Source organism: Ruditapes philippinarum, unplaced genomic scaffold, assembly GCF_026571515.1.
Source record: "Ruditapes philippinarum isolate M1 unplaced genomic scaffold, ASM2657151v2 ctg8935_1_1_1_1, whole genome shotgun sequence".
NCBI lineage: Eukaryota > Metazoa > Mollusca > Bivalvia > Venerida > Veneridae > Ruditapes > Ruditapes philippinarum.
The window spans coordinates 68,168-81,397 of record NW_026865288.1 but is presented as its reverse complement, the minus strand read 5'-3'; the positions used below and the strand labels follow the sequence as shown (position 1 = coordinate 81,397).

At 32.3% G+C, this 13,230-nt stretch overlaps 1 protein-coding gene across 3 annotated transcripts in view; it reads left to right on the top strand.

Annotated features, from left to right (window-relative positions):
• The first annotated feature begins 60 nt into the window (after window positions 1–60).
• The window catches only part of LOC132728549 (uncharacterized), a 25,454-nt gene continuing 12,284 nt past the window's right edge, over window positions 61–13,230 (top strand). For all 3 annotated transcript variants that reach the window (XM_060714194.1, XM_060714197.1, XM_060714195.1), the window contains exons 1-8: window positions 61–218; window positions 1,379–1,486; window positions 2,177–2,258; window positions 3,763–3,814; window positions 5,107–5,214; window positions 5,763–5,811; window positions 6,347–6,405; window positions 7,112–7,147. In XM_060714194.1, coding sequence (XP_060570177.1) covers window positions 182–218; window positions 1,379–1,486; window positions 2,177–2,258; window positions 3,763–3,814; window positions 5,107–5,214; window positions 5,763–5,811; window positions 6,347–6,405; window positions 7,112–7,147 — 531 coding nt within the window. In that variant the 5' untranslated portion in view covers window positions 61–181. The remainder of the gene's footprint in view (window positions 219–1,378; window positions 1,487–2,176; window positions 2,259–3,762; window positions 3,815–5,106; window positions 5,215–5,762; window positions 5,812–6,346; window positions 6,406–7,111; window positions 7,148–13,230) is intronic.

Sequence of the window (13,230 nt, the reverse complement as noted above, 5' to 3'; positions counted from 1 at the left end):
CATTACTGTAATATAAACGTCATTTTTCGCACTTTAAGTTTACATCCAAAAGAAAGAGAACATGTTCGATTGAAAAAATCAAGCATACCAATACACGCAAATGACAACAACAACAAGTGTCTGCAAATGAATATCATAAAATGCAATTTTAATCAAGGAATCATCCACATGAACACGCCCGATGTCTGTCAGCGATCCCCTACTGAAGAAGTTAAAAGGTATGCATTCATTATTTATCGTTTTTACTCTGCAGTATTATTTATAGTGACACAGTCACCGTCCAACACCAGTACCCGGATAGTCTTTTTTCTCGCATGTCAGTGCCATCAAGACGTTCATTTTAATACTACCGATTAAATTTTCTTTACATATTGAAGCTGCATTCCTCCAGATGAGCGAAAATATTTCAAGATAATCAAACCTGAGAAAAATGCACTAAGATTTTAGGAAACGTAAAAATATTCAAGATTCAAGTAAAAATTTACATGTTATGTGAGATTAATAACTGAGTTTTCAGTATTTATAACTATATTTCTACTGCGTTACAAACGCAGTAAGGGCTATTTTTGCATATTTTGTCCTCTTTTTTGTAATTTACGTGGGTGGTAAGAGCCATTGATAATGTGTAAATTACTTCCTTTTGCTTATTTCACTAAATAATACTTTTAAACACATTTTAAAAATTTTCATGAAAATTAGCATGAATCTGGAGGCATGCTGCTTTAATCAATTTTTCTACTCTATAATTTCACCATGATGCTTCTTGAATTTACCATTTTAAATGCAGAAATAATCCATTTAATAAAGATCTAATCAAATTACATAGTTTGAAAATGTATGATTTATAGATAAGGTCTAAGATAACATGGATAATGAATATTTAGGAATTGTTGTAAAAGAGCCTGTCGGAAAATAATATGGAGATTCTGAATAGTTTATGTATACGAAGGTTGCTGTGCTGAGTGTGGGGATGTCGCTGAGATGATTTTATTATGTCATTAATATGAAATGGTGAAGTCGGTTAAAAAAAAATCATTTTGTCTGTGATAAAGGTGTCATTTGGTATTTCATGCACTTCTTCCGTTTTCACTCAGAATACTCGAAAATTATTATAAATCCGAAAAGTTGTGATTGTTAGTAATAGGAATACCCCGCCTATATTGTTTTATAAAGTCCTAAAATCACTGAAGGTTGTTATTGGCAATCTTAATATAAAATATTTACACAAAATGTTTGGGCAAATGCATGCCTTTCTTCCAGCTAATGTAAATTGTTCAGAATTTATTACATGAAATCAGACACATATAGTTCTTAAAAATAATTCAATAAAACACAATCATCATGTTTGATAGGTCTGACATTCAGGTATTTTCTCCAGATTTTGTCCTGGCATTACGCTCAAAGGATGAAGAAGTGAAAGACTCCAACAAGCTTCTGTGTCCACTATGTGAGAACCTAGAGCACATCTTTTTTAAAGGATTGAGAGGTAGAGTAAAACTGGTGGTTTCAATTTGATTTGTTTTCTGTTACAAATTGAAAGATTTATATGATTTATATAGTTTCACTGTCATTATACTTTACAAGCAACTCAGGCTAGAAACTAAGCATTTTTCACTGGAAATCAAGAATTTATAATGAGCCTAAGTGAAAATCTACTAGTTTTTTCCATCAGGCTAGAAGTAATTCCAACCACTGGAAACTTTGTTCTTTCCTAGAATCTTTTGACAATTTCATTTCAAATTGAAAATCTATAGAGATATTAATTATAGTTGGGCAATAAGAAGTTAAAAAGATGTAAAAAGCTGCTTAATTAATAGATTTGATTATCCTTCGTCTTTAGTTGCATTGATAAATATTTTGTATCAGTTTTCATTTTGATGAATAATGATGCTATCATCAAAGTAATGCTTGGTTAAGTTTTTTTTGTACAACTCCATAATGTCATTAACCACTTGAGGTATTCATTTGAAAATTGTCTTCAGGATTAAAATTGTACATGAGTAACACTTTCCAAGACCTAATGAAATATAATGTAATATTTATTTAGATAATATCTTTTTGTTATTTTTAAATGCAGAGAGTCATCTTCATATTTCATTATTTTCAATAGAACAAAGGTAGAAATTATGAGTTACAGAGGAGTAGATTTATAACAATGTTTTTACTTTATTTTCAGCAAGTGTATCATGGCTAGGCTCAAGTAAAACAGAATACTGGACATGGATTTCCAAATTTCCTGTTCTATCAGAACAATATAGGTAATGTTTTACTATTGACTGCTTAATTTCAGACTTTTGATAATTGAAAACCCTTTACCTTTTGCCTCCAATATAGAGCCAGGCCAGCCTGTACATGTATGTCTCTGCAGTCTGATCAGGCTGAAATCCTTTATACTTTGAATGGATTGTTCCAAATTGAAAGTTAGACAAATCTATTTAAAGAGACTCCACTGAGGTTTTTGCATGACAAGACTAATGATAAATTTTCCAGATTAATGTTTAATTTGATGTAGGTCTAGATTGGCAACTTGTTTGCAAAATTTCAGATTATTTGCTCACTCTGTTTTTCCAGAATAATTATTCTTTTTGTTAAAATCACTTTTCACTCAAATTGGCTAAGAATTGCACAAAAATAAGATTTTCAATGTATATCTGCATACATAATGTATATTAGGTTATTCTTTTCTTTTGCAAATCATTCAGTTTAAATTGTCCCAGCTGATCTATGAAAGAAATTCAATATTTATATTTTAGCCTTTTTAACCTCAATGAAGTTCCTTTAAGAAATTCAGAAGATTAAAGTATCTTTGCAAATTCATAATGAAATTTTGACAATCATATGGGGCCTTTGTAATAATGAAATAGTGTAACAGTATTATTATATCAAGTGTATACTGACTTTTTGAAATCAACAGCTTGTGTTGTAAATTCATTGTAATTATTATGATTAATACTGATTGAAACACAGATGACAGAATATTTGGACAGAAATAAATGGAATAGTTATTTGATATCGGTAACAGCTGTTGTAATTACCTCCCTTGTTAATGTATATTTATAAGTTGTGTGCCATATTTGATTGTAGTTGAAATTTAATTCATGATACAGTTCTGATATTGTTGTTTTAGCACTTAATATTGGCCACCCTATTTTTCTCCATTATTGAGCCTGTTGCTTAACTTAGGGAGGGTAGCTGAACTTTTGACATGATGCACATGTTGTATTGATGTTATATTTGAATGAATAAAAAAAGATTATTTTTGTACTCTCTCCCAATTAATATGTTTACTTTTTTGCTTTTATTTGTTGAAGAATAATTCAGAATTTTTGATATATAGGAACTTGTCTTGGACCTTTGCCCTGGTTAAGTTGTGTGGTATGAGGTCAAGGTCATGGGGGAAATTTCTTCTACTTTTATACTTAGTTTTGCAATGTTTTATTTAGATATATACATGTGTATAAGCTTTTTCATAGAGCATCCATCATTATGTATTATAGATGTTCATATTCCATTTTTTGAACTGTTCATTAAAAATTTTGGGATATCAAGATGAAAATTTGATTTTTATCATCTAACAGTATAGAGCCTGATCAGACAGCACAGATGTGCAGGCTGGCCTGGCTTTAGGTGACAAGGACTAGTCACTTTAGATCCCAGCAGGGGAAATGTTATGGTGTTACATTATTGGCTATTGATGTACAGTATAGTAGTTGTAAATTCTCTGTAGAGGTTGAAAGTTACATGGATATTTCTTGTTTACAGAGTAAATCCATTGTTGTGTATGTCTGTAACAGCTGTGAAAAAATGTGAAAAGGTATGTATGATTTATAATACTTTATTATAATGATAACAAGACTTATTTGCTCATATAACATAATTAGATTATGATACATTATTAGAGTGAATTTACTGACAATTTTACACCAGAGTTGACATTGATTCTAATTAATTTTAATATTTAATAGAAGGTTAAAAGGTTAACAAGTACATTTTGTACTCTGATAATGCTTATACTATTGAGAGATGCTCTAAATAATGGACCATATTCACTGAAAGGCATTAATGTCAGGTTGGTTGCACTTGACTACATAAAAAATGTCACTGCATATTTTAGCAGTTAACTCTTTAGGTTGACTGTTATATTTATATAATAGGGTCAGCTGTCCTACTCCCCTGGGCATCTGTGCCAGCTTCACACTTGTGCTGAAGTTGTGGTAGAAATTTATGTACCACAGTGTTCTTGTTTAGTTTACCTTTTTGAGGTTTATTGTATTTTTTTAAAAACATCAAAAATACTTATTTGTGACATTGACTTCCATTTACTTTGTCCGGAAATTTTGTCATAAATTATTTAATTATGCCCCTTTTTTGACTTTCAGTTTTTAAATATCTGCTTTTATTCCACTATTATATACTGAGAATAGTCAAGTACCCTGTCCTACAGACAACTCTTGTTTTGTATATTTTGCTTCCAATGAAGTGGATCTATTTAAATTGTTTTTATGCTCCCCGTAAAATTTCGGGGAACATATAGTCGCCGGGTTGTCCGTCTGTCCATCCGTCCGTACGAACCCAGAGGTACTTGTGTGACTTGGAGAACAATGGGTAACAGTAAATTCTCTTTGATCCTATTCATTCCGTACGTACGTACGTCCCGAATTCGTGTCTGGCCCATAACTTTGTTATTTGAAGTCGGATTTTAAAACTATTTCACAGAAATGATCACCATATTGAGACGACTTGTCGCGGGTAACATTTGGGTCGCTACCTTGAAGGTCAAGGTCACAGCATGACCTTGAAGAAAAATTGTGTCCGGCCCATAACTTCGTTATTTGAAGTCGGATTTTACAACTATTTCACAGAAATGATCAACATATTGAGACGCCATGTCGCGCGCAAGTCGGTAGACAGATCTAATTGAGTAGAAGTGCAGTGCAAAGAACAGTAACTCTGCATTGCCTAAGTTTGGAATTATCACATTTTGAACTTTGTCTGGGACATAACTCTGAAACTACAAAAGATATACTTTTCTGTGTCCAAATCCTAGTCGGGGACCATCACACGGTTCAACCGGCTCTTGTTGTATACATGTATTTTGTATTACAGACTAAACGAGACCAAGGGAAAGGTAGAAACTTCATTAGGATAGCCTTGGTGAGGAAACTGCTAGTTATTGTGATCACATTTATGAAAAACAATCCAAGATTTACACAGGTATAAAACATTCATTGTTTCATTATCAGTTTTGGTTTTATTGATGATAATTGAAATGTAGATGAGTCCTTGTATAACTTTAAAAAATCAACAAATTAAATGTATAAAGCTGTATATTAACTGTCTGTGTATTTTAAAATCATTGTTTAAATTGTGATTAAATGATTACAGAATACCTTGAATGAAAGAAATTTGTTAGTGTATTTTAGGAAAAGCAATTGTACATGCATGAAATCATCATCAAACCTAGTATAAATAGCTGTGGAATATTTTGTTTCAGAACATTTTATTCTGATTGAGTACGATATTTATACATATTAAATTACATTAGCATTCTGTGAAACAAATCTTTTAAGAAACCATTTTGATTTTTACAAAAAAGTGCATCAGATATAGTTTTATACAGTTTAATAACACATAGTTGGAAAGTAACACTATTAAAGCACTTTTTTTTGTAAAGGTTATAAATAAAAATTTATATACATTATTTCGTATCTTAGCAAATTCTTTAATAATAAATACATTGAATTTGATGTTATATATTTCAGTTGTACTATGAAGAAGAAGACTCCATTATAGGAAATGAAATACTGTCTGGTCAGTATACTTGAAGTTATATTAACATACATTGTAAAAAGGTGAAACTGGAAACTTTAAAGGAACTCCACTGAGGTCCAAAAGCATAGAAACATAACATCTGAATTTCTTACATAGATTAATCGGGACACTTAAAACAAAAAGATATGCAAAAAATAATTAAGAAATATACTACGAATAAATTGAAAATAATATTTTTGTGCTACCCTGAGTTCGATTTGAGTGATTTGAGTGGTAGATTTTGGCAATTGAAATAGTTATTCTGGAAATATAGAGAGTAAAAATGATCTGAAATTTTGTATACAAGTTATTAGTCTAGACCTACATGTAATGGAACATTAATCTTATCAAGTGATTAAGCTTACAATTCTTTGTAAAGATTTGTGATGGTAAATTTCAAACCTAATACATGTATATATTATAAAAAGCATTCTTGCAGAAAGATTATTTCAAGTTTGCTGTGTTAATTTAGTATTAGTTCTGTGGCAGATTTTTTAATACTAGTTTTATGTAATATTGTATTTTTATACTTCAGAAATTTTCTTGTCACTTCTACATGAGCTACAGCAAGTTACATTCAGTCTTCAACTAAAGGTCAGTCATTGCATATTATAGTCCTCAAATGAACCTTTCATATTTAGAGCAATAATATTGTGCAATACCATTTGATAAATATATGCCAAGTGAATCTAAAACTGATTATATGGCCAGTAAATCTGAAAATCTAAACATAGTTATATGGCCAGTCTCTCTGAAAACAAATATATGGTCAGTACATTTACAAAAGAAGATATGGCCATTTAAGCTTAAAATGCAACTTTCATAAATATTATCTTAATGTCAATAATTGCTTAAGTCCTGTTCTGTTTCATTTATTTTTTATTGTGTAAATATATGAAAATTTATATGAGATAAATAATAGAAAAAAAAATTAATTTGATATTTATTCTTAGTATACATGTTTATGATTAGAAATAGACATACATGGTCTTTGAATGCAATAGGTTTGGGATTGAATGGAAAATTTGACATAATATTAAATGAGCCGTGTCATGACAAAACCAACATAATGGGTTTGCGACCAGCACGGATCCAGACCAGCCTGCGCATCCGCGCAGTCTGATCAGGATCCATGCTGTTCGCTTACAAATCCTATTACAAGTGGAGAAACTGATAGCGAATAGCATGGATCCTGATCAGACTGCGCGGATTCGCAGGCTGGTCTGGATCCATGCTGGTCACAAACCCATTATGTTGGTTTAGTCATGACATGGCTCAAATGTTATTTTGTTAATTTTAGAATGCAAGTTTCTTGGATATATGCTGGGAACTTCCTGTAAGTATATGTGCATGCATGTCACTGCTTGTTGACATTATTTGTATGTTAAAAGTGGAATTTTTTTTATTTATTTTATTCTTTATTCTTAAATTGTATAACACTATATATCTGCTGCAAAAATTATTGTTTGAATTTTAAAATATTATGCCTATCAAATGCTTGGATGAAAGAAATATTGTAGTAAATTACCATAAAAGCGAATCATGCATACACAAAATCATTGTAAAATGGATAAAATCCTACTTAAAATAACAATAATTTTTTGTTCAGGAACATTTTATTGATTACATATAATATTCATGTGTGTAATTATTAGATAAAAGAGAATTGTATGTTACAACTCTTCCGAGAATTGACCGTATGGTTATGGAAACAACATAATTTTACCATTGATAAATTTTATAAAAAATTTGCATAAAATACAGCTTTATACTCTTAAAAGTTATTATCTGGATACAGCTGATCAAATATAGTACATGTACAAACTTTTTATATAGCCAAAAATTAATACAATATCAAATTGGTGGTTTTATATGTATAAATCTTCTTGTTGAAATTGATCATATATAAACAGTTGTTTGCAGTATAACCATCTCCTAGATGTTTGGGTTATATATCAACTTATAATTGTTAATTCTGAGATACACAACTTGTAAAAATCTTTATAACTTACAATATACATGTATTTACTCCCTCAAATCTTCAGCCTTATGTTTTTTTAGACATAACCACTTTAATTTAGATATTAATTATACATTTTAAGTTTCTTTAATTTTTGTATTAGTTAGTTTTACATATTAAGTTTCTTAGTTATACATTTTTATTAGTTTTCTTATGTTCAGTTATAACCGTTTGCTTTATTTTAGCATGACAATAAACAGTAAGTGTAGTCATTGTGTTGTACTGTATGTTTTTCATTGCTTGTACACTCAGTTTAACCTTCATCCTGTTGTTCATATTGTATGATATTGACTTTGTATTGTATTGATTCTGCATTGTATGGTATTTTATTGATTTTGTATTGTATTGATTATGTGTTGTATTGTATTGATTTTGTATTGTATTGATTCTGTGTTGTATTGATTCTTTATTGTATTGATTCTGTATTGTATTGTATCATGCTGTATTGTATTGATTTTGAATTATATTATATAGATTTTGTATTGTATTGTATTGTGTATTAATTTGTATTGTGTTATATTGATTTTTGTATTGTATTGTATTGTAGACTGGTCTATACACTTGTTTCATAGACACATCAATATAGCTGAGTGCACTTTAAGAGTCAACATGCTTGATTTGGTTGCTAGCGAATAATTGTAAATGTATATTGTGGGTGTGCCTAAATGTATTATGTCAATAATATTGTCACTTTGGTAAGATATGGTATAGCATTGTGTTCTGGTATATTGTGAAAATTTTGTTTTCTGCTTGTGAGACGATATTGCACAGGGGTTTTGTTTGTTTGCTTGTATGTGTGTTTGTATGCCTGTGACAGTGTTTCCTTGAAATGGAATTGTATATAAGCATTCAAACTAACTCTGAATTTTCTCTGGAAGTTGTATACTAAATCGAGAATGAGTTATGCATGTGAGTTATGAAGAGGTAACTTTCCATTACCATGTTATTACTAGAACAGAATTTAGGAAAAGAGTTAAGTTTATCAGACTATTTTATGACAAAATTGTTTTTGAACTGCTTCAGAACCTAAGAAATTTTCCTCATAGCATAAGTTGGAGTTACAATCTGAATTGAAAATCTAGTTTTGTCAGTTTGCTGTAAATTCCAGAATTTTGAACCAGCAAATTTCATTTTAGTATTTTATTTGTGTTTTTAAAACAAATGAAATTTTATTATTTTAAAAGTTACAGTAATTTGATGAAATATTGTGACGTCATCGTCACGGCATGTAATCATTTACAATGACAATTGTAAAAATAGTGAAGAGGACTTTTAATTACTTTTATTTAAATAAATGATAAAGATTGCAATAATTAACTATATTTATTTTGTAATATTGACATGTTCAAATACTTATAAACATCTTATATATATGTTATATTAACATAATATTATCATGTCAATTCAACCTGAAACATTGCAAAACTCGTAATCATTATCACATGTGTTTAATTAATGTACATGTCCGCATCGGAACATGTGACTTTTTATGTTGTTATTTTCTATCGTATATATCGTTGTATTTCAGCGTCAGACCTTGAGATTTTTGATACATACTGTTTAAGTTCATCCTTTGTCACACTCCTCCATCGTTCCTTACAGCTGACATTTTGTATTATTGTTTATTTTTAAGTTATTTTCCAGATTTCTCCGCTCAGCTGTTTTCGTGTAGTCATCTTCTTTGCAAGTGCGCATGCTCCGTGTCGGGTCATAACTCATTATGCGGATCATAAATTTTCTGCGGACCCCTTTTTCACCGGGTCAGTGTTACCTACGGCGCATGCCCAGCATCGGGTCAAAGGGACCCTCTGCGCATGCCCCGGGTCAAATCAACGCTAAACTTCAGTTGCGATCCAGGTTTCCTAGAGAGCAGCCACGCTCTGATTACTCTCAGAATTTAAATAATTATTTTTGATAATTTCTTCAGGTTTCTTCAGAAGTTTAGGTACTAAGAACTTTCTGGCATCATTATTGCTGATTAAGTAAATTTTTCCATAATAAATTTTTGTAGGAAATTAAATTTAAGAGCTTTTATTAAATTTTCACACTTTGCCATTTTCGTCGAGGTCTGACAGCTTAGGAAGTTAAGATACTGTTAAATAGTTAAATATTTGTTAAGTTTTCTCGAATTCTATTAATTGTTATTCGCTCCTTAAATAAATTTACTTGTTGAGAATCAAATAACTTTTGTTATTTTCTGGTCGGCTCGGTCGATCGTGACGTGCGCTCACCCGCTACCAGGGGAGAGTCTTTAGTCTACCCGCTACCAGGGAGATATCAACGCCTGACTACGCCAAGAAATAATTAAATTAGTCCAGTATAGTCGGCCCCTTATATGAATATTTAGACTTAGTCTTTGCCCCACCCGCGCGCACGTCGCATCTGGTGGCAGCTATTGAGGATAAGACTTCGCCTACGAAATAATCTTGTACGACCAGTGTTTAAATTCACCGCCTTGTGACGTATAATCAAGTAGCAAGTACCATCGATACACATCCATGTCCTATATTTAACCGTTTATCGATCGAAAGTGTAAAATACTGCCAAGGTCACGTTTGTTTACATTTCTGCCAAGGGAGAGAAATCTCGGTAATTTTTCGTTGTTAAGGAGCGCATGAGTTACCTCCCGTGATTTTGTTTGTCTAGACTTTTGCATTTTTTTTTTAAATTACTTTGCCTGTTGTGATTTTTTTTTAAAGAGTGTAGCCTGTGTGTTTCTCATTACCAGAGAAACAAGTTCTTCATTTCCAGAGGAACTGCAGTGTATTTTTTTTTTAAATGATTTTATCTGTCAAATGATTTTAAATTTGAAATAAAGTAGTTGAACTTCTATTTTGCTGTCTGTACTGTATATTTAAAAGTGTACCGTTAAAATATTTTTTTTTTTTTAGATACAGGGAAACCCAATCTTAATGACCATTTATTTAGTTGTCATTTTGAACAGTAATAGAAAGTAAAGGTTATAGTGAATCAATTGTTTGAATACTTTGTGACCAGTTTACTTAGATAACACATACAATGAGTAGTAACCAAGATGAGAGTACTTTTTGTGACGTTGACCTAGAAAGGGACAGCACTGCCCATGGTGACCAAGCAAGTCATGACCCAGAGAGTAGTCCAGTAGTCCAGAAGCCTGGATCGCCACTCACTCCTAGGATGAATCAATGTGGGGAAATTTTAGCGACCCCCAGTGGAGAAGTAACGTTCAAAGTTCCAAGACAGATACAGTCAAACCCGTTTTATAAGACCATGGAGGAAACATCTAATTCCAAGATGTTTGATGGTCAAGATCATTGCACGGCAAGCAGGTACAATGTACAAGGCCAGTACATTGGGGGTATGGAGACCATGATTGGGCGTGGAGTGGTCATCAATGGAGTCCATGGCAACAACATTGGGACCCAGACCAGTGGGCAACCCAGTGTTGGTTTGATGACCCAGGTTGCTGGAAGACCTCACCCTGAAAGTCCTTTGTGTTTTGAAAGGTCTCGTCCACAAGGTTTTATCGGCGAGCAGGTTCTCGGTGGTACGAGTGGGGCGCATGTATTATACAGTAGGCAGCCGGCTCATGCGCAACAGAGGGGAGGTGGCAACAGAAATTCCCAGGTTATGTACAGAGGCGAAAGCCAGGGTTGTACCAGTGATTATTACGACTGTATGAACGAACAACCACAAAATCATGTAGCAAACCATCCTAGGTTTTATTATAATAAAGAACAACCCCAAAGAGAGTATGTCCAAAATAATGCACAAGTTAATGACAATACAGTGCACCCCAGAACAAATAACCCGTATATGTATCCTAATTATGAGGAATCTAGTAATTTGTTTCAGAAGAGAAATCTGAAACCAGCGACCTTTGACGGTACCTCATCTCTTGATGTCTACTTACGTCAATATAACCTTGTAGCCAAAATGAATGGTTGGTCAGATATTGACAAGGCCATGAATCTTATAATAAACCTTAGGGGAAAAGCCCAAAATATAATCAATGAAATAGATGAAAATGACCAGATGAATTTTAACCGTATAGTTGATGTACTCAAAGAAACATTTGAGCCTAGTAATCAGACAAATTTATACAAAGCCAAGTTACGGGCCAGGAAACAGAAGAGAAACGAGACCATAGAAGAGCTTGCTGCAGATATTAAACTTTTAACCCGAAAAGCTTTTCCTGGAAGTACATCAGCAACTGTTGAACAAGAGTCCATTGTTCATTTTATTCAGGCCTTAGATGATAGTGAACTTAAATTTTATGTTCAGCAATCACGCCCAGAAAACATGAATAAAGCAATTACTGTAACTTTAGAAAGTCAGTTATTCCTTCAAGAGAGAAAAAGACAGACAATTTTTAGTCGAGGTGTTACAGACTGTCAGCAATCCATACAAGAATTAGATATTTGTAATCTAGAGAATCGATTAGCTAAAATAGAAAATGCTGCTACATCACCAAAAAGAAGATCAGATGATAGAGGTTACTCATGTTACCAATGTGGAAAAAGAGGTCATTTCCGTCGAGACTGTCCCCAGAATAAACCCAGTAACCTACCCTTTAACAAATATCACAATAAAAGTTATGCTAGAGAAAACAATGTAAAACAAACTGGACAATACAGCAAGAATTGGCAAAATGAGCAATTTAGTAACCAACCCCAAGGAAAGAACCAGGAAAACTTAAAGAGGCTGTAACTGTGGGTCGGGATACAGCGCCAGTTTTAAACAGACCCATTAATTATAATGGCATTTATATAAGAGTAAATATACAAGATATGAAAATACAAGCCCTAGTAGATACAGGTGCAACATGTAGTATTTTGCATCCCAAGAAATATGAAGAATTAGCATTAAAGTATAAAATGCCTGATAAAATAGACAGTAGTTCTACCTTAAAAAGTGCAGATGGAAAAAACATACAAACTGAAGGAACAGTTTATCTATCCGTATATATAGGTCAGAAAATGTATAAACAAAAATTTGTGTTGGCTGATGTTGAAGTACCAATGGTGATAGGATTTGATTTCCTATATCAAAATAAGGGACAGATTGACATTAGTGGCTCCTCCATCATACTTGGTGGAGAAGTTGTACCCTGTGTTTTAGAAGAAAAAGCACCTACTGTATACAAAATAAGATTAGCTGAAAATGCAACAGTCCTTCCAGCCAGTGAGGCCATAGTGAAAGGTACCATAGATGACCAACATATTAATTTTCCAATAGGAATGATAGAGTCTGTTAATGATTACTGGCAAAACAATGGTGTATTATTAGGAAAGTCCTTAGTGTCCTTGAACAGTGATTTCATTCCACTACGTATAATGAATATAACCACTAAGCCGTTAAAGTTGTATAAGAATACCAATGCCGGTCAAGTAGTACCAGTTGATATATTAGAGATAGGT